The sequence below is a fragment of the Chrysochloris asiatica genome, unplaced genomic scaffold, assembly GCF_000296735.1.
Source record: "Chrysochloris asiatica unplaced genomic scaffold, ChrAsi1.0 scaffold00125, whole genome shotgun sequence".
Lineage (NCBI taxonomy): Eukaryota > Metazoa > Chordata > Mammalia > Afrosoricida > Chrysochloridae > Chrysochloris > Chrysochloris asiatica.
The window spans coordinates 6,122,780-6,144,160 of NW_006408643.1; the positions used below are offsets into that span (position 1 = coordinate 6,122,780).

At 50.7% G+C, this 21,381-nt stretch overlaps 1 protein-coding gene across 1 annotated transcript in view; it reads right to left on the reverse strand.

The window, feature by feature from the left end:
• The window catches only part of NFIC (nuclear factor I/C (CCAAT-binding transcription factor)), an 85,227-nt gene that overhangs the window by 13,173 nt on the left and 50,673 nt on the right, over positions 1-21,381 (reverse strand). Inside the window, exons 3-6 of the mRNA XM_006868954.1 lie at positions 18,469-18,540; positions 12,387-12,461; positions 11,319-11,442; positions 10,010-10,134 (exon numbers count right to left, since the gene is read on the reverse strand). Of these exons, the coding sequence (XP_006869016.1) occupies positions 10,010-10,134; positions 11,319-11,442; positions 12,387-12,461; positions 18,469-18,540 (396 nt within the window). The remainder of the gene's footprint in view (positions 1-10,009; positions 10,135-11,318; positions 11,443-12,386; positions 12,462-18,468; positions 18,541-21,381) is intronic.

A 21,381-nucleotide genomic window follows, 5' to 3' on the forward strand; every position in this document is an offset into this window, starting at 1 on the left:
ATGGACTGCCAAAAGAACCAATAGATCTGTGTTAGAAGAAGTACACCCAGAATGCTCCTTGGAAGCCAGGATAGCGCAGATTTCATCTCTCGTACTTTGGATGTGTTGTAAGGAGGGACCAGTCACTGGAGAAGGATATCATGTTTGGTAAAGTGGAGGGTCAGAGAAAGAGAGGAAGACCCCCCAACAAGATGGACTGGCACAGTGGCAGTAACAATGGGCTCAAGCGTAGCAAAGATTGTGAGGTTGCCCCAGGACCGGGCAGTGTTTCATTCTGTTGTGCACAGTGTCGCTGCTAACAACACACCTGCCTACATAGCCCATGAGCACACCTGTGTACTAGTTCACCTGCCCATGTGGCCCCCTAAACCACACCTTCACATCTGCCTGCATGTCCCCCAAAATGCACACCTGCCTGCCTGTCCCCATAAACAAACACCTGCACATTAACAGAACCGCTCACGTGTCCCCATAAGCACCTGCCTTCTAGTTGCTCCCAAGCAAGCCTGTCTCCTGGCGGAGGGCAGGCCCTGCCGGGCAGGGACTACCTCTGCCGAGGGTAGTTCAGAAACAAGGGTTCAATGAGGGTGCATCACGTGCACGGGCAAAGCCAGGGAGCACACCATTCACCGTTCACCATTCCCTGGGCAGTTACTGTGCACCAGGGTTTTGTAAACTGGCCCAGTTACTTCTCTGGGGTGCAGGGTCAGTAGCATCCCCCTCCAAGCCATTTACTTTCACAGTGTTCCCAGACATCACCCAGTGTCTCCAGGAGGGATCCACTGACCCCCAAGAGACACTACATCATCCCATAGTCGTCTGACCCCGATGTCCTAGGAGTCTGCCCACATTGAAGTCCACACACTGAATGGGAGGAGTTGTTGTTGTTGTTATGTGCCGTGGAGTCGGTTCCGACTCACAGCGACCCTGTACAGGGTTTCCAAGGCTGTAAATCTTTACGGGAGCAGAAAGCCTCATCTTTCTCCCGTGGAGCAGTTGGTAGTTTAAAACTGCTGACCTTGCGGTTCGCAGCCCGATTCGTAACCACTACGCTACCAGAGTAGGAGGGGAGGAGGGAAATCCCAGGAGTGGGAAGGTCCCCCTGTTTGGCACTGCCTGTCTCAGTGGGAGTTTATCCTGGTGGACGGGGTCAGCAGGGACCAAACTCAATTATTTTCTAAATAATTAATGCAGGGTTTCTCCTCCTTGGCACTGCTGACATGGGAGCTGGATCCTTGGGGGTGGGATCCTGTGCACGGTGGGGTATTGAGCAGCATCCCTGGCCCCTCATCCACTCGATGCCAGTAGTTCCCCATCCCCCAGCCATGACAACCACAAACATCCCCAGACAGCGCCCACTGTCCATGTTCCCAGGGACAAATCACCCAGGTGAGGACCCTTCTGTGAGGCCCTTGGGCCTGTCCCAATGTGGAGATTCCCAGGAGTTCTCCCTTCTCGCAGGAACCCTGGTGACTCAATGGCTAAGCGTCGTACACGGTTTAAACCTACCAGCAGCTCTGCTGGAGGAACGTCCTGGTTGTCAGTTCCCATGGAGACCACAGTCTAGAAAACCCTTCAGATCTGACTGGATGGATGGTGTCACACAAAGAGCAACCCCATTTCACAGATGTGGAGAAAGAGACCTCGCAGGATAAACGGTTTACCCAAGGTCACAGAGCTGGGATTTGAACCTGACGGTGTAACTCTACCTCCTTTCACCTGTCCCCCAGGTCACAGACAAACAAGGGAAGCCCCAGGGGACAGAGGACAGACTTGGGAGTTGGGGCCAGCCAGGCCCAGGGAGATCTGCCTCCTCTCCAATGTCCAGGCCCCAGTCCCTGACAGCCCTGAGTTCTGTTCTCCACACAACAAAACCCCGCAAAACTCACGCCAGGCCCTTGGAGTCTTTAAAATCGCCCACAGACGATCAGGTGTTAAGGGCTGGTTCTGACTCAGTGACCCTGTATGGGGTTTCCGAGGAGCAGCTGGTGCTTATCCTCCGGATCCACACCAGGGTCCATGTTGTTGTTGATGTTGTTAAGTGCTATCGAGTCAGTTCTGACTCATAGCAACGCTGTACAGGGTTTCCAAGGAGCAGCTGGTGGGTTTGAACTGCTGACCTTGTGGTTCACAGTCCAGTGCTGATGCACACTCCTGGATAAAGTCTGAGTCCTCCTGGAGGCCCACAGGGCCCTGCAATAACTCCCTGCCCCTCCCCATACCCTCCCTCCCCTCCTGCTCTCCCCTCCCTCACTCTGCTCCATCCACAGAGGCCTCCTCCCAGTTTCTCCAACTCCACAGGCTGTCCTGCCTCAGGGCCTTTGTACAGGCTCCTCCCTCGGCCTGAAATATGCTCTGCCCACATCCCTGCCCACTGCTGGGCCATCTCATTCACCTCCCTCGGTCTCAGTTCCACAGCTGCCTCCTACAGGAAGCCCTCTGTGATGCCCACAGAGAATAACATATAGGCATAACAACAATGAACAAACTTACTCCATCAAGTTGATCCCAACTCATGGCGACCCTGCAGGACAGAGGACAGCTGCTCCTTACGAGTGTCCAAGGTTGTAAATCTTTATGGGAGCAGACAGCCTCATCTTTTGAACCACTGACCTTGCCGTTAGCTGCCCGATGCACCACCAGATCTCCTTATATACATGCAAACCTCAGAGATAACACGGGTTCGGTCCCAGAACACCGTGATAAAGCAACTATCGCAATAATGAGTGTCACCCACATTTTTCAGTGCAGAGAAAAGTGATGTGGACACTAGCCCCTAGTCAGTGAAATGTAACAGACACACAGCGCACACATATTGCTGGGGAGATGGTGCTGACAGACTTGTTCGACCCAGGCTTGCCAAACACAAATATCTGTGAGGTGTCAGATCTCAAGGTCTGCCTGTACACCTGCCCCCTTTTAGCTAGTCCCCTCACTCCTGCCACCCACCTAGCTGGCATTAGGAGGTGCTCTGCAAATGACTGGTGTTGATGTTCGTTCGGTACCATCGAGTCAGGCAACCCTATGTGACAAAGTAGAATTACCCTCCTAGGCTGCAATCTTTCTGGGTGCAGATCACCAGGTCTTGCTTCCTCAGAGCCTCTGGATGGGTTTGAACTATTGACCTTTTGGTTCCTGTCCAAGCGCTTAACTATTCGTGCCTCCAGGGCTCCTCTGGTTGAGGGACTGAACCAGTTTGAATGAATCCCCTATTTTCTAGGGAAAAGCTCACCCGTGCTGCTGGTGGGCTTCTCCCTGTGTTCTGGGGTCCATGACCCCCAATGTGGGAACAGAACACTCTGGAACTCAGGCCCACCTTCCACCCCGGGAGGTGGACAGGCATTCCTGGCCTAGGCACAGCGTGGGCAAAGGTCCGCAGGCTGGCACAAGGGGCTGGTGAACTGAGCCTCGAGGGCTCTTGCCTTTGGAAGCTGACACCGCTCCTCCCCCAAGGCCTCGGCTGCTCCCAGGCTTGGTCTGTGGCTGCTGGGGTAGAGGCCTAGCAGAGCTCTGCTCTACAGAACCAGAGGAAGGGCCAGAGCAGAGGAGAGTGCGGCTCTAATCAGCTTAGCTCCTTAATGAGAGGCTAATTGGGGCTGTCTAGACAGGAAGCTGGAAGGGCCCAGGAGAAGGGGGAGGAAGAGGAGGTAAAGGTCTGCGGGGTGGGGCTGGAGGCCAGGCTGTAGCACTGTGTCTGGCTCCACCTAGACTCTTCCCTGGGGATCCCGGGGTCCAACCTTGCAGGGAGTCGATGGAACCTCCCTCCCTCCAGCCCAGTGGAGGGGTCCCTTTGACTGGGGTCCCCATCTGAAACTGGGATCTTTGACCTAATGCCAGCCACATCCACTGAGGGAGACCCCAGGTGGTGGGAACATAAAGTTCTAGAGGGCTGGTTCTGCCCCTTCCTGGCAGTGTGGACCTCAGTCTCCTGATTTGCAAACAGGACCAGTGGCAGCATGGGCATCCCCGGTGTGTGGGGCAGACTAACGCAGGGGATCGGCTCAGCATAGAGTAAGGACCAATAAACGGAGCTGCTGAGAGGCTAGAATGACCTCTGCAAATGCCCACCTGGGTCTGCGTTGCAACTGCAGTGACCTGGCGCAAGTGACTTCCCCTGCAGCTGGGTATGACATGACTGAATCCCAGAGCTAAGACACACAAGCGGCAGATACCACTTCTGAGGAGTATTCTTAAAGGGAGAAAGAGGGCCTAGGTCAGACTCTTCATCTCTCCTACTAACTGGAATGCAGACATGATGGCTGGAGCTTTGGCAGTCATCTTGGACCATGAGGTGGAAATGAACAGCTAGCTCAAATGGAGCACAAAGCCCAAGTTCGAGTCCCTAGCACCACTCTTACCCCGGAATGCTGATGGCTGGACGTTTACTTGAGAGAGAAATGCTCTGTTTGGTGCAGCCAAACCTAAGATGACTGAACACAGGATGTGAATTGAGACAGACCTGGCAGAACTGGGAAGACAGACACACAGAGCAATAGAGACACTGCGACTGATACATTAAACAAAACGAACTTGTCGCCACCGAATTGCTTCTAACTCCCAGCAATGCTACGAACGTGGCAGAACAGAACAGCCATGGCTGTAATCTGTACTTCGGCAGACTGCCGCCACGTCGTTTTCCTATGGAGGGGGCTGATGGATCTGAACTGCCAACCTTTAGGTTAGCAGCTGAGTGCTTAACCATGGTGCCACCAGGGCTCCTGGTTCATAAACAAGACCCTAAGGAACAGAGGTCCTCCCAGAGTTAGAAACCCCTCAGGGGTGAGGCTGGTTTGGCAGCTTATACTATAGACAAAGGAGGACTCTTGAAATCTACAATGTCATAACCAGTGCTTGCTCAGTCGCTTCGGCAGAACATATACCAAATCGGAACAACACAGAGAAGATGGGCATGGCCTCTGCACAAGGATGATATGCGAGTTTGTGATGTGTCCTTAGTTTTCTGCTGTGTACATTATCTTTACTTTAAAACTTTTTACTGCGAAGGTTTGTAGACAAGATCATCAGTTTTACATTCAACAATTCATCTCAGTGATGCAATCCCCTCCAAGGATCAGAGCATTATTCCTATTTTGATTGTTATTTATATTATTCCAAAATTATTTACAGTATTTCAAAAGCAAATATCTGGAACAGCCTTGATCATCTATGATTTTAAAGAAATTTCCATGATTACAATTTTCTATTGTTCCTAAAGTAATATTTCACCTTAAGTGACATTTAATTTGCTCTGGTGAACATGTATTTCTAGGTTTCAAAACTACATCAGAACACGTTATGGAGTCCTAGTGTGGTGCTTGTGTAGTTAATGCGTTGGACTGAAAGTTCGGTTTGAACTGCAAGGTTGACGATTCAAATTCACCAGCTGCTCCTCAGAAACCGTATACAGGGTCGCTATGAGTAAGAACTGACTCCAAAAGATACTCAACAACAACACAGACACACGTTTTTGTATTTACAACGATAAGCAGGTTGTATTCAATCAATCTTTCAAAAAGCTCTCTGTTAAATAAATGATTTAGAAACTTTTAACTATCAAGAAAAATGTCTTAATCAGATGCATCAGAGACCAACTCAAAGAAATGGGGGCTTTTGACAGACGTGAAAAACAAGAAGAGACTTGCATCTCCTGAGCATCACTCATGTGCTACACGGGTGCTTTGTAGACAGGAGGACATCATTGTTGTCATCCCCTTTTGGAGATGAGGGCACTGAGACTCCGAGAAATGAAGTCATCTGCCAAGGTTACACAGCATGAGAAGAGTTTGCCAATGGTAAGAGCTGGGATTCGAACCCAGGTCTCTGTGGTGCTTGAATTTACTTCTTAATCATGATGCTCTGGGACTTCTCAAGCACCTCATTGGTGTGGCACTTTGGAGGGATGGGTCAGTTTAAGAAGGAGAAAAAGAAAAGAGGTCCTAACATTTATAGAGTGATTAGCACGGGTCAGGGGCCCTGGTGTGGTACTGTAGGATAAGCACTGGATTGCTAATTGCAAACGCACCAACTGCTCCTCGGAAACCCTGTATGGGGTTCACTCTAGTTGAAACTGATTTGATGACACTTAACAACAACAGTGTGGGCCACGACAGCGGTGGAGCCCTGGTGGCATAGTAGGGTAAGCACTGGGCTGCTAACCACAGGGTCAGCAGTTCAAACCCACAAGCCGCTCTGTAGAAGAAAGATGAGGTATCTGCTCTCATAAAGATTTACAGTTTCAGAAACCCAAAAGGGCAGTTCTAATCCATTTTAAGGACTCCTGGTGTGGCGATGTAGGATGAGCAATGCACTGTGAACCACAGGGTTAGCGGTTCAAACTCACCAACTGCTCCTCGGAAACCCTATACAAGGTCACTATGAGTCAGAACCGACTTGACAGCACTTAACAACAATCTGCCTTTTAATGTTACTGAGTCAGAACCAAGTTCATGGCAGCGCAACCCAGGTTCGATTCCTGGCCAAGGGACCCCAAGGGAACTCATGTATAACCACCACCCGTCTGTCAGTGGAGGCCTGTGTGCTGTCAGGAGGTTCAACAGGTTTCAGTGGAGTAGGAAGAAACACCTGGCAATCTGCTTCCTGAAAATCAGCCAATGAAGACCCTCCGGGAGGAGAGTCAGGAAGAGGAGGAGGAAGTGGGAAGTGTGGCTAGCTGCCTCCATGAACAACATGCCTCCTTTGCCAAGAGACCAGAGCTGTATGGTCCCCAGCTAACTGAGTACTTTGAACGAAGATCCCATCGAAGAATCCTGACCAAAAAGGGTAAACTGTAGGACAGAATTTCAAATTCCCATAGAATCCAAACTTTCTGAAGCCATGGAGGCTGGATGAACTCCCTAAAACTATTGTCCTGAGATCATCTCTAAACCTTAACCCCAAAATGTAAGTGTTCTTAAAGCCAAACATGGTTTAGAATGTCAGCCTTGAGCACCAACCTCTTGAGAACACAGGTATGGGATGAAATTGACAACAGCAACTCACAAGATCAGACAGGAAGCTTAGGGGCAGTGAGTTTGCATTAGTTAGGGAAGAACAGCGTAGGAAAGGAGGATGCACGGCACACGTGAAGTCTGTCATCAACGTCACTGAATAGACCATAGAAATTGTTGAACTGGTGTATGTTTTGCTGTGTATATTCTCAACCACCACAACAACAAAAGACATAAAATTCAAAACAAAACCCTAAAACTTAAGGATCACAATGGACCCATCTGCAATGGATTATGGGCAAGGTGCAGCACCAGGAAGCACTGTTTCATTATGCGTGGGGTCAGGGACCAACTCAAACGCAGCTAGGAACAACTAGTATTGGTTGGGCCTATTTTAGTAACAGAATCTGGTGTGGCACTGGACTGCAAGGTCAGTTTAAACCACAAAGTTGGTGGTTCAACTTTGGAAACCCTATACAGGGTTGCTATGAGTCAGAACTGACTCGATGACACTAACAACCACCACATTTTAGGAACAGGAGACAGATAAACTCATTTAATCCCCATAACACTCTTAAAAACTGAGTACTGCAGGAATCAACCTCCCCATTTTATAGGTAGAAAAACTGAGGCTCTGAGAGGTGAGCCCTGGTGGAGTAGTGAGTTATGAGTTGGGCTGATAACCACAGCAGTTGGAATCTACCCGCCTCTCTGTGGGAGAAAAACAAGGCTTTCTGCTCACATAAAGAGAAAATATACAGCCTCAGAAACAGGCCACAGGATTACTATGAGTTGGAACTGACTCGACGGCACACTACAGCAATAACAGAGAGGTGGGGTCACCAGGAAGCTTTGAGGGCTGAGACATGAACCCAGACAGACTGGTCCCAGAGTCCATGCTGTTCACCACTCAGTTATCTGTCATGTGGGTGTCAAACCTGGAGGCCATGGGGCTGGACAGAGCAGTGCTTCTGAAATTGTGGGTGCACAGACCCCACTGGGAATCTGATGAATGCCCTCCTTAGAGCAACACAAGTCTGTAGACTATTTTGTACACCATTTTCTGGAAGTCACAGCACCAGCCCGCTAGACATTTCAAGCAAAAGGAATCCTCTAAATGAGAAACGTGGTAGAGACAAGGACCTGAAAGAAGGGAAATTTGGAGTAATCTCTCCAGTAGATGGTATCTAAACAAAGAATCTCAAGGAGCTGCTGACCTTATAGAACAGGAACCTCATGAGAAAAACGCTGGAGACAGAAGGGTAATGGTAAAACCTCTCAGGAAAAGCGTTAAACAGAACTTCACACTCACCTGGAAACTTTATTAACTGGATCCCCAGAGACTGGGCAAACCCCCAGATCTAATGCCTCGAGATCATCTTTAAACCTTGAAGTGAAATGGTCCCATGAAGCCATCCTTATATGAAAACAACAGCTCAGTGCAATTAACAAAGATTGCTTGCTTTGAGCACAGCATCCTTATAAATAATCATCTCCATGAGTTTTAACTGGTGTGGCTCTGAAGGATAAGCACTGGACCGCAAGGTTGGTTTGAAACCCACCGGCCGTTTCTCGGAAACCCTATACAGGGTCGCTACGAGTTGGAACCGACTCGATGGCACTTAACAGGTCATTTAAAATACAGATGAGAACTCTTGGAGGCAGAGAGCCTAAACTGATGGTAATGAAACAATTTTGGTAGAGACAATGAGAACGGTGGCAATGTAACACACATGTAACCAACATCACTGAACTGTCCACATAGAAATTGTGAGATGTAGGTTTGGTAGTATATACTGCCACCAAAAATAAGTATCCAAAAAAACCCAACAACAACAAAAACCCCAAAGACCTTAAACAACCACACACACAAGATGCCTCTTGGGAACATTCTTTATGAGAATGGAGGCACAATTAAATGACACAAGGTCCTATCAAAAGGAGAAAAGTTGCAGAACAAAATATAAAATTCTTATGGAATCCAGATTTTCTGGTACCACTGAGGTGGGTGAACTCTTGCAAGTATTGCTCTGAAGATACACAATTGTGGTGGTAGTGTGTGCTGTTTTGACTCAATGTGACCCCGTATAAGGTTTCCGAGGCTGAAAATCTTTACAAGAGCAGAAGGCCTCATCTTTCTCTCGCGGAACGGCTGGTAGTTTCGAACCGCTGTCCTTGAGGTTGGCAGCCGGAAATGTACCACTACGCTACCAGAGTTTCCTTGAAGTTTATACAGTGGCTGCCTACAATGGGCTCAAACATCACAATTGTGAAGACGGCGCGCAGGACTGGGCAATGTTTCCTTCTGTTGTACACAGGTCACTATGAACTGGAATCAACTCAATGGCACCTAACAACAATGTTTAAAACTTAAACCAAAGTATCCCTTGAAGCCTTCTTAAAACCAAACAACAGTTAACTAGTTAAGAACGTCTGCCTTGAACACGGGAACTATAAAGGTTAGATAGGAAACAGTGAAACTATGTTAACGTGGGAGGAACAACTCAGAAAATGAGAATGATTACACAATTTAAAGAGTGGAATCAGTGTTACTGCATTTTACATATAGAAATTGTTGAATTGGTGTATGTTTTGCTGTTCCCAGCAACAACAAAATATTTTTTAAAAAGAGAGAGCGCAAGAGAGACCGCCTCCTACAGAACTGGAATCATACGAAGGAAGATACCATGGAATGGGAATCTAATAAAGAAATTCCAAAGAGAAGGGCCCTAATGAGAAGGAAATTTTACCTCTCAGGACAAAAGGGGGAGAGGACAACTGGGGAAGAACCCTTAGAGTTTATGGATGGAGCTGTAACAGGCAGAAAACCGGCAGGTACGATCTTCACCCTGCCGCTCTCAGCGGAACCAAAGCGCTCGGGAACGCGAGCTCGGAGTTTACTTTCAATTGTGCGCAATCCGCACGACTACAATTCCCTTGAGGCTCCGCAGCGCCCAGCCAGCTGCCAGCTCCCTAGCGCCAGCGCAGGTCCTGTTGGGACACGTAGTCCCAGTCGCGGTAACCCCTACCGGAAGGCTGTCTCCGCCCTGCCGCCCGCCTACCTCCTTCCATGTCCTCCGTCCAGTTGCGGCTGCTACTCGTGGGAGAACTGGGCGAGGTGTAGTAATCGCCGCCGGGGCTCGTGTCTACGTCTTCCTCCATCGAGCCCGATTTGTGCCGCTTGCTCCTAAGGGACGAAGAGAAAACAACGCGGTTCGCTAATCAAAGAGACGCGGAGTGGGTAGGAGGTGAAAGGGGCTGACTTTACAACTTCCGGTCATGGGGCAGGGCGAAGAGGAAAGCATCGCGAGATATTGCGAGACAAAACCTCCCCGCCCCCTCCCCCCTCCCGAGCCCGTTTTCAGTTGACAACTGTTCCAACCCTCGGGTTGCTTGGATGGGGTCTTTAAGGCCAGAGGGGGGGCGGGGCTTAACCGAGATCGTAGTGCAAACTACTAAGGTGCAGATTAAAACCTAGGCTGGCTGGCTACTCACTTGGTCTACAGTAATACTCAGAACAACCCTATTGCATTATGATGCCCATTTTACAGATGGGGAAACTAAGTTACACAAAATACTTCTGAGTCACAGCCTCGCTGCTTATTTCTGCAGACTCTGGAGTCCCAGTGGCTGGGCAAGTGAGACTTGAGGCTGAGGTGTCAGCCCTGGAAGAGGAGGCATTTGGGCTGGGTTTTGAAGGATCAAGAACGTTCAGCTACTAACCACAAGGTCGGTGGTTTAAACCCACCAGCCACTCCACAGAAGAAAGATTGATTCTGTGGAGATTTGGTAGTGGTGGTGGTGTGCCTTGGAGTCGACTCCGACTCATAGCGACCTTGCATAGGGTTTCCGAGGCTGTATATCCTTACCGAAGGAGCTCTGGTAGCGTAGTGGTTAAGAATCGGGCTGTGAACCACAAGGTCAGCAGTTCGAAACTACCAGCTGCTCCATGGGAGAAAGATGAGGCGTTCTGCTCCCGTAAAGATTTACAGCCTCGGAAACCCTGTACAGGGTCGCTATGGGTCGGAACCGACTCGACGGCACTTAACAACAACAACATATCCTTACCGGAGCAGAAAGCCTCATCTTTCTCTCGCAGAATGACTGGTAGTTTCAAGCTGCTGACGTTGAGGTTACCAGCCTGACTCATAACCACTATGCTACCAGAGTTCCTCAGAAACCCTAGGGAGTAGCTCTACCTGTGCTATAGGGTGACTATGAGTTGGAATCAACCCTACATCAGTGAGTTTGGTTTAGAAGGATGAATAGGAGTTTGCCAGGTGGACTGTGAAAAAAAGACATTCCAGGCAGTGGAATGAACCAGTTGGAGTGAGCTTGGGGTGGGTGGAGGGTGGAGACCAGGGCACGTACCCACTGGACGAGGTGCTGGGTAGCGTTCTTCTCATGCCAGTGCTGGCTGGGTTCAGGTCATATGCCAGGTGCCCCTGAAGCTCCCCCAGGGAGAAGTTGGGTCCTGTTCCAGTCACCACGGGCGCTGCAGAGTGTAACAGACAGAGAATGAGATGGGGAGCAGGACCCAAGAAGGGGTGGGGAGAAGCACCTGGGGAGTCCTTTCCCAAACTGCTCTATCCCTAATTTGGCCCAAACTGGCCTTAGTCTGTGAACCAGAAAACCAAGGCTATGGAGAGAGGCCAAAGCTGTACAGTGAGGCAGAGGCGTAGCCACAGTGGAAGGCAGGGCTTCCTGGCTCCCTCAGAGGCCAGGCTCTGCTGGTCAGAGCAGTGCCCAGAACTCCCTGGAGTGGGATTTAAAACCGGGTGTCTGGAAAGTGTGGAGGAGGATAGGCAAAAGGGGGGTGATGTCCTCTAGGGTCTCTTGGGGTAGGGAGGGGTGGCCTGAGGGAGGAGGGATGGTGGGTGGAGGGTTCTTTATCACCCTCCACCCCTCATTTGCCTCATAGCCACCCTGACAGAGATTTATGAAGTGCCTGGGTTCCTCCCTTCCTGGACTATGGCTTGGTGCTGAGGGACCCCTTTGTTCCCTCTGATACCATTCCCTCTCCAAACCTTTCCTTCTCTGTGTCCCTTCTCTCTAAGACCCCTTACTAATCCCTTCCCTTCCTGAGTTCCTTTCCCATCTCTGAACCCCTTCCCTCTTTGCGGAGTCCTCTTTTCCTCCCTGAGATCTCTTCCCATCTTGGAGCTACCCTCCTGGTGCCCCTGATGCCTCTCTAGTCTCCTGTAGTGTGAGCCCCTTTCCTTTTCGGAACCCTTCTCCCTGAACCGTGCCCTCTCTAAGCCCTTCCTCCTCTGAGCTCCTCCCTCTCTAAGCCCCGCCTCCTTTGCTCCGCCCTTTCTGAGGCCCCTCTCTTAGTCTCTCCACTCCCAGCGGCCCAACCCCTCTCTAAGCCCCTCCTTCCTGCAATCCTTCTCCCCTTCCCCTGGTGGGTCTCAGTTCAGAGAGTGCGCGGACACTCACTCCGGGACACTTGAATAAGTTCTGTGACACTGAACACGCCAGAGGTGACGAAGCTCTCCTGGAAGTCGGTCGTGTCTGGAACGGAGGGAGAGAGAGCCTGGTCAGTTGAGATCTACGTCCTTTCCTCATCACCCAGATCCCAAGGCCACACCCACTCCCAGAGCCCCTCAGTCACATGGGCCTGGAGGACAATTTTCTGAGTCTGTCCTCTATCTTATAGCGCTATAGTCAGGACCCTTCTCCAGGGATCCCAGTAGTGGGCCCTTAAGACACCCCCACACCCTCCACTGAGTCCTGGTGTGGCGCTGTGGTTTTAATGCACCAGACTGCAAAGCCGTTTGAACTTCAAGGTCAGTGGTTCAAGCTCACCAGCTGCTCCTCGGAAACCCTATACAAGGTCGCTATGGGTCGGAATGGACTCAATAGCATTTAACAACAACAACAATACCCTCCACTATGGCAGGTTGTAGGAACCAGTGGCCCGTGGACCCGGGTTCAAATCTAGACTCTGCCCTCTACTCAGTGTGTGATCTTGGGCCTCCCCTTCTGAGCTTTGATTTGTCCAAATCTCCAAAATGAAAACCATGAATCCCATCATATGGCAGCGTATATGTTTGTGAGAAATAAAAGGAAGCAGAGGGACCTATGTGTTTGCTTTCTTTCACATCCCCTATGAGACAATCTTTGTCTCCTGTTCCAGACCGGCAACTCCCATCCTTGACGCATCCCCAATGCATAGAGCAGGCTCACCCTCATCACAGCCCCTGAGGACAAGGGCACCAAGTTCCCATCCTGCATCCGGAAGGTTCTGGAACCTGTGGTATCCTATGGTGCTCAACTGTGGCCACAGTGGGGGTGCTGGGCAATGTGAGCTTTGCCCTTGGGAGACCTGCTCACATCCCTGCCCAAATGCCCATTCAGAAGGGTGGGCCTCAGAAAGCAAGCAGGGAGATTATGGGGACAAGGACACAGTAGGGTAAATGGAGAGATTCACAGGCAGCAGTTAGGGCTCCCGGGGAACCCCAGAACTAGTTTTAGCTAATGTACACAGAAGGAAGAGGTCCTTCCTCTGAGCCAGCAGAAAGCGGGAGCCCTGGCTAGCCTTGGTCTGTAGGGGTCCACTGACTCAACAAGCATTTACTTATGCCAATCCTTGGAGTCCTGGTGTGGCGCTGTGAATTAATGCTCCAGACTGCAAAACCTGTTTGAATTGCAAGGTCAGTGGTTCAAGCTCACCAGTTACTCCTCAGAAGCCCTATAGTTCACTATGGATCAGAACCAACTTGATGGCACTTAACAACAACATGTCCATCCTTGAGACACAGCGGGGCAGAGGGCAGTGGCTGCTCTCACATACTCAGAGTCTCTTGGGTGGAGAACCCCAGAAAGATCCGAAAAGTAAGTCGAATGTGAGGTACGTCAGGTGCTCAGAAGGCAGGCAGGAAGTTGGGGAGTGCAGGGAGGGGAGCTATTTTATTACAGAAAGAGTTTGGGGGAGGTCTTGTTGAGAGACCTTTAACAAAGGAGGCATTTACAAAGGAGGCCTGGTGGTACTGTGAGTTAGGCATTGGGCTACTAACCTCAGGGTTGGCGGTTCAAAACCTACCAGCCCTCTGCAGAAGAGAGAAGAACCTGTCTACGCCTATCAAGATTTACAGTCTGTGTAGGGTTACTGTAAGTCAGAATCAACTCAATGGCAGTAGGTTGGGTTTGATTTGGTAGGAAAGGTGGGGGTGGGGGGGGTGTCCCAGAATAGTACAAACAGTTTGTGTTCAGCTGACTCTACAGCATTTAGCAACAACAACACTTACTACCTAAAGATTGGCGTTTGAGTTATGGTGTTGGAGGAGAATATTGAAAGTGCCATGGGCTACCAAAAGAACCAACAGATCTGTGTTGGAAGAAGTACAGCCAGCGTGCTCCTTGGAGGCCAGGATGGCCAGACTTCGACTCTCATACTTCAGACATATTGTCAGGAGGGACCACTCGCTGGAGAAGGATATCATGTTTGGTAAAGTGAAGGGTCAGAGAAAAAGTGGAAGACCCCCAATGAGATGGATTGGCCAAGTGGCAGCATCGATGGACTCAAGCGTGGCAACAATAGTGAGGTTGGCTCAGAACCGGGCAGTGTTTTGTTCTATTGGGCATAGGGTCGCACTGAGTCAGTACGGACTCGATGGCACCTAACAACAACAACAGTGCAGCAGAAGAAAGTCCTGGCAGTTTGTTTCCCTAAAGACTGTTGTCAATAGTCAGGGCACCCCCCTCCCCTGTGTGCAGAGTAGAACTGCTGCATAGGGCTTTCAAGACTGTGATCTTGGGAAGCAGATCACCAGGTCTTTCTTCATAGGAGCCTCTGGGTGGGTTTGAACCACCAACCTTTTAACTACTTGTTCCATGTGCAACCATTTGCGTCACTCAAAGATGACAGCTAAAGAAAATCGGAAGGAGCAGTTAGCTCTACTTTGTAAAGCAGGGGCTCACCATGAGTCAGAATCCCACAGCAAATAGGTTTGACTTTTTGATTTAAAGGTGGCAGTGAACAAGAGAAATGAATGTGTGAAAATGTGTGGCGCACCAGGAACAGCGTCTGGCACACAGTCACCGCCCTGTGAGCCTTGGCTAACCAGATAAGGATGATCTTAAACGCCAAGTTTCACCATCTCCCCGAGGGTCACTGTGTTCTAGGCAACAGGAACCGCTAGTGCAAAGGCCCTGAAGCTACAGCGCACTTGGCAAGTTTGCAGGTCAGCAGGGCTGGAGCGAAGAGAACGAGAGCCAGCCAGGCGTGGGGATTAGAGTGCAGATGGGATGGGCGTGGCCACGATAAAACGCCTCAGCCTGGGGTGGTGGTGGTGACAGCAGTTCTTATCCCGGCCTCCAGGGGGCAGCACGGGCACCAGCTGTCAAGGAAGCCCTATCTTCTGCTAACAGTTTGTATGCGCTCCGCTTTATTGAGCAATTTCTAAGTGCCTGGCTCTGTACTGAGAGATCCAGGGCCACCACATGCCCGGGAGGACAGGGCGGTGGCCCCAAACTGTCCAGGGGAAGTGGCCATGGTCGTTTCCTGCCGGCCCAGCTGGCCAGCTGGAGTCAGCAGCCTTCTGCCCTCCCCCGCCGGGGTTTCCTGTTTGTGCTCCATCTCCGGGGGACTCCCTGGCAGGCAGAGGACCTGATTTCCTCCACCAGCCGCCCACACTCCCCAGGGCCCAGCCCAGCGCCGCCGCTGCCCCCGCCTCTCCCCCCACCAACATCTGGCTTCGAGGGCGGCGCCTGGGGGATCATGGGGCGCCAAGAACTCTGGTCACAGACAGCAGTAGGAAGAGTCACCAGGGGCCAGTGAGCGGAGGGCCTGTGAACCTTCTGGAACATCCAGTTTCCCTTTCAACATCCTCCCTCACTGTTTTTTTTCCTCTTTCCTTCCTTTTTCATCTCCTGTTGTCCCTCTCTCTTTTCTCTCAGCTGCATCCCTCCCTCTTCCCTGTCTTTCCTTCTGCCAATATTTATGGGGCACCCACTGTGTACCCACCTCGCTTCTAGGCAGAGCACAAAAGAGACCAAGACAGACAAAAAGTCTGTGAACTCCTGAGCCCACAGACACTGACCTAGCCACTGGGGGCTAGAGCTGAGAGTAAAGCAGCCAGCTGGTCTGAAGTGGGGGAGGCGTGCAGGAATGCCCAAACTTGCAAATAGTAGCCATTTGACCTAGCTTGGTTGGCTAGCTGACCAGAACTCAACCAGATGAGGATAAAGAAGTTTGATACTATGAGCAAGCATACATTGGTACAATTTGATGAACTGGACCTTTGCGTATAGATGCAGTTGCTCAAAATTGCAGCCCACATAGAAGGATTCTTCATCTCAAAGGTCAAGCTTGTTTCCTCAGTACACTGGGTTGATAGGGATGGGCAATCTAGGCATTGGCTATCAAAAATGGGGGGGGGGGCTATAAAGGCACAAAGTGGCTGGCTTACAAGCTTTCATGAGTGTGCTTAGTTTCAGAGTGAGGGGGCTAAGGTAGACTCCCCACTGAATAGTTTTTCTCTTTTCCAGACGGATCTGGTGAAAGGGGGTGGGAGATGATAATGAAGGATTTTATGATTCAATTGTGAGTAATCGTTGGCAGAAATAATTGCAATTGTCACAACTGTAATTGTAGAAGATGCGTAACTAAAAGGAGGGAGTAGTTAGTCTTTCCTATTAGGAACAGAGGACTTCAGGATCATGAAGAAGGAAGATCCTACCTAGAAAAGCAGAGACAGTGGTGTAGGCAATGGCGGAGAGAGAGAGCAGCTGAGGACTCTCCGCCCGTGGACTGAGAAAGGTTATGTGCCTGCAGGCAGGAGGCTGACTTGCAAAATGTGCCCTTTGAACATTTAAATGAATATATATTTTTCATTTTGCATATGTACATCAAATATTTTCTGAACAATAAGATGTAAAAGGGAAGCCTCAGAGTGGATGGAAGGAAGCGGGGTAACTGTTGTTGCAGGGAGGGGAGTGAAATCATTGAGCTGAAACAAAATGTATGACTGGTTGAAAATAAAGCTGATGATCTTGTCTGTTTAACTTCACTCAGATCATGATAAAACAAACAAAAACTCTGTGCCCTTGAGGAGTTCACAGTTCACTGGGGAGAGACAGACCGCCACCAACTGAGCTAATCCATAGGGATTTACTAATTTTCTTGGAAGGAAAGAAATCAAGCCCACAATGGAGAGGTTAGGGCTCGTGGAGCTGCTTGAGTCCCAGGTTGAGGGAAGACATCTTTGGAAAGGAGGCATTTGAACTGAGAGCCGGGGAAATCTAGAGAGAGCTGTCTAGGCATGGGACCAGCTCCTTCAAAAGTCCCAGGACAGGACTGAACCTGGAAGGTTAGAGGAACAGCCAGGAGGCCTGTGTGGCTGAAGCAGAGTGAGTGAGAGTGGAGAGAGGAGAGGAAGGCAGGGAAGAAATGGAGATTGACTATGCGAATGCAGTCAGGAGGTCTTCCTGGAGGAGGGGACATTACTGGGGGGGGGGGAGGTGTATATGATACTATGTGAGGTGGACCTGGCCTAGGCATCACAGAGGTCTTCCTGGAGGAGGGGACATTACAGGGGGAGGTGTATATGATGCTCTATGAGGTGGACCTGGCCTAAGCATCACAGAGGGCTTCCTGGAGGAGGGGACATTACAGGAGAAGGTGTATATGATGCTATGTGAGGTGGACCTGGCCTAGGCATCACAGAGGGCTTCCTGAAAGAGAGGACACTAAATGGGGAAGGTGTATATGATACTGAGGTGGACCTGGCCTGGGCATCACAGAGGGCTTCCTGGCAGAGGTGACAGTGGAGCAAAGACTTGAGGGTGAGGGAGCCAGCCATGCAAGGATGTGGGAGAGAGTGTCCAGTCAGAGGGCAAAGGCTGTGCAAAGGCCCTGAGGCAGGATGGGATGGGCACTGGTGAGTTGAAGGAACAGTGAGCGAGGAGGCCCATGTGGCCAGAACAGAGTGAGTGAGGCGGAGAGAGGAAGAGGAGAGGGCAAGGAGGAGATGGGATGGCGTGTGCATGAATGACCCTGTGGGTTGAGCAGAACACTTGGGCTTTTACCAGAGAGAGGTGGGAGCCCTGGAGGGCTATGGGCAGAGGCAGGAGCGGGGGATGATAGGGCTGGCCCAGGCGGAAGTTTTATCTTAGCAGTAAGCACACCCGGAACCCGCGGGGGCCTACCTGCTCTTCAGAAAAGCCCCTCCACTTGCTACCCCTAACCCTAGGGAGTTGATTTACCTGAACTAATTTGTCTTTCCCTTCAACATCCCCTGAGGTCTTGTGGGGGGAGCAGTTGAGAGACCCCCACACTGGGAGATCAGTGTTCAAACCCCAACTCCCCTGGGAAGGTCCCTTAACCTCTCTAAGCCTCAGTTTCCTCATCTGTAAAATGTGAACAATGGCAATGCCCATTTTTCCAGGTGAGGAATGGATGAAGGTGTTTCCCACCAGAACCTGGCATACAGGTGGTGCTCAATACATGTCTGCTGACTGAAAAGTGGGGAGCAGGGCCATGCCCCTCCCCCTTGCCTCCCATGTTGCCCACACTCACCCAGCGTGATGGGCTTGCTGTCCTCCTGGTCAGAGCCCAAGCCTGTGCGGGGGCTACTGCTCTGCTCTGAATCTAGAAAGAGAAGGAGGAGTTGGTGACATGTTGTTGTCAGGTACTGACTCACAGCGACCCCAAGGGAGCAACTTTCACAGGAGCCAACTGCCAGGTCTTTCTTCCGTGGAACTGCTAGAGTTCAAATCGCCAAACTTTCAGTCAAACACTTAACTGGTGTGCCCTGTTAGTGGGTGATATCCCACGGTGGAGAGCGGTCAATGCTGGTGGCCTACACTGGGCTGGTAGCCGTGGACATGGCCACAGTCCTGACAGGGCTTGAGCCCCATATGTGTGAGCATACCCTTCCACACACGGACACTCACAGGCCCAACAGACTGGGTTCTAATCCCGGCTCCGGCACATTCTGACTGTGGGTGAGTCACTTCCCCTCTCTGAGTTTCACCGATTTGCCCATCTGTGAAATGGAATGATAACCTGACATGCAACGACCCCTTCAATTGTGCCTTCATCCTCTGAGAGTAGAGCTGTAATTATGCCCATTATACAGATGAGAATATGGAGGGCCAGACAGGTGAGCTCTTGTACCCTGAGTTCTTCCTCTTGGCCTCTGCCCCTACAGCCCTCAGGCCGTGGTCTGGGGTTAGCATTTGCGGGTCCATTCAAGGGCAGCCCTCTGTCGTTACAACTCCCTGTCTGCCTGGTATGGGGGCTCCCTCTGTACCAGCACCCGCCCCTCCATCTTATCTAAAAATAATCAGACTCCTTGGCAGTCTCGGGAGAAGCAGACAGACGCTGAGCTCAGCAGCATTGGCTCCAACAGCCTGGATGGGTGGGGAGCGAGCAAAGCCGGCCCTCTTTACAGTGCCCATCCTCCGCACAGGGCTGGCCCACTGAACAGAACCCCCGCTATTCTCCACCCTACACCACTGTGCATCCCTCAGGTCAGGACTAAAGTGTCAGGAACCGTCATCAAAAGACAAAGGCCCCCAAACTCGAATATTATCACTGTGTGGCTTCAGACAAGTGAATGAACCGCTCAGAGGTTCAGTTTTCTCTTCTTCCAAACGGGCCAGGGCTGGGGTGAAGCAAGAAAGCACACACGCTCGGGGCATACTGCATGCTTGATTAACAGCAGTATCCATTGCATTATTGCTAGGACTGATATTTTTAAATCCTTCCCATAACCTGCCCAGCAATCATGAAAATGCCACAGGATCATCAAGCAAGGTTTTGTCACATTATACAACTCGACGGCAGCAAACAAAATAACCTACAGATTTTGCCATGTCCCTGCTCCCATTTTATGGACAAGGACAATGAAAGGTAAGAACGAGGGAAATTGTTCACCCCATCTACTTCATCATTCTAATCATGTGTTTGTGGGTCCAGCATCTAACACACAATACCCGAGCCATTTGACTTCTGGGATCAGATCCCAGCTCTGTGGCTCCCAGGCTGTGTGGCCCTGGGCAGGGACCTTAGTTTTCTCATCTGTACAATACCCTGCTGCTATTACCTTGTACGGCTATAATGGGAATAACAGACAGTCCTTGAAACGTTAGTGCTTGCTTGGCATCATGCTGACTTCACACACCATGTGCCGAGGTCCCACTGCCTATCTCTCTGAGGATGCCAAAAACAGTGCTATGCAAAGCCCCATGCCTCAGTTTCCCAGCCCATGACAGGTTGGTGGGGTGGCCTTTCCTTGACCCTGCCCTGCAGCCCAGTGGGACTAGCTGAGCTGGGCAGGGCTGGGCAGTGGCTGAGGGGAGCTTGCCCATCTCGGCCCCACGCCCTGTGGGCACTCCCGGGCTGGACAGTCAGTGGCCCTCAGAGTCGGCCAGTCCTGCTTGGACAGCCTCTCGGCTGGGCATGGTGGCCACTCCATTGGGAAGGACCCAGCCCGGGCAGCCAGCCGTCCGGGCTGCAGGCCGCGGGCACAGGACCCTCTTCCGGAACCAGAGCCCACACACAGTTGCAAAAGACAGTGAGTGGTATCTAGTAGACACTTGGGCACTTCCTTGCGGCAGAAGGATGGGAAAGTGAGTTGTTCTTGAGCACCTACTATGTGCCAGGTCCCCAATGATGGGTTCAAACTGTCAAGCTTTGGGCTACCAGTGGTTCTAAGCACAGACTATGTAGAGTCCAACATGGCACCTCTCCCCTTTCCATGTCTCATTCTCCTCACCTACAAGGTGGATACAATTAACAACAACAGTGAGGTTGGCCCAGGATCGGGAAGTGTTTCGTTCTGCTGTGCATAAGATCGCTATGAGTTGGTGCCGACTCGATGGCACCTAACAACAACAACAACTACAACCAGTGTAAAGACACTGATGCAGGAGCTGGAAGGCTGTTCCCTCAAGAAAAAGTGCTAATAAGCGCAACAATGTAGCCAGAATGAGGTGACTGGCATATTGTAAATGTTCCACCAAAGGGGATAGCATCCTCATTACTGTTGTTACTTTGTTACTGTCACTGGCATTGTTTTTGTTTTTTGAATGCTGTTACTTTATGTCAGTAAAGAGTAACAGCCATGGGCTCTCTCTGGTGCACTAGTATTTGGAGTCCCATTCTTTGCTTACTCAACTCTGGGATCTCCGACCTGCCACATCACCTCTCTGAGCCTCAACTTACTCATCTGTAAAATGGGCACAATGGAGTTCTGGTGTGGCACTGTGGGTTAATATACCAGACTGCAAAGTCATTGGAACTGCAAGGTTGGTGGTTCAGGTTCACCAGTCACTCCTCGGAAACTCTCTACAGGGTCGCATTGGGTCGGAACCGACTCGATGGCACTTAACAACAACAACAAAATGGGGACAATAGCAGAAGTCACCCTCCCAGAATTTGCTAATAAGTGTGAGGAGCTTGGCATCAATTCATACACAATTTAGC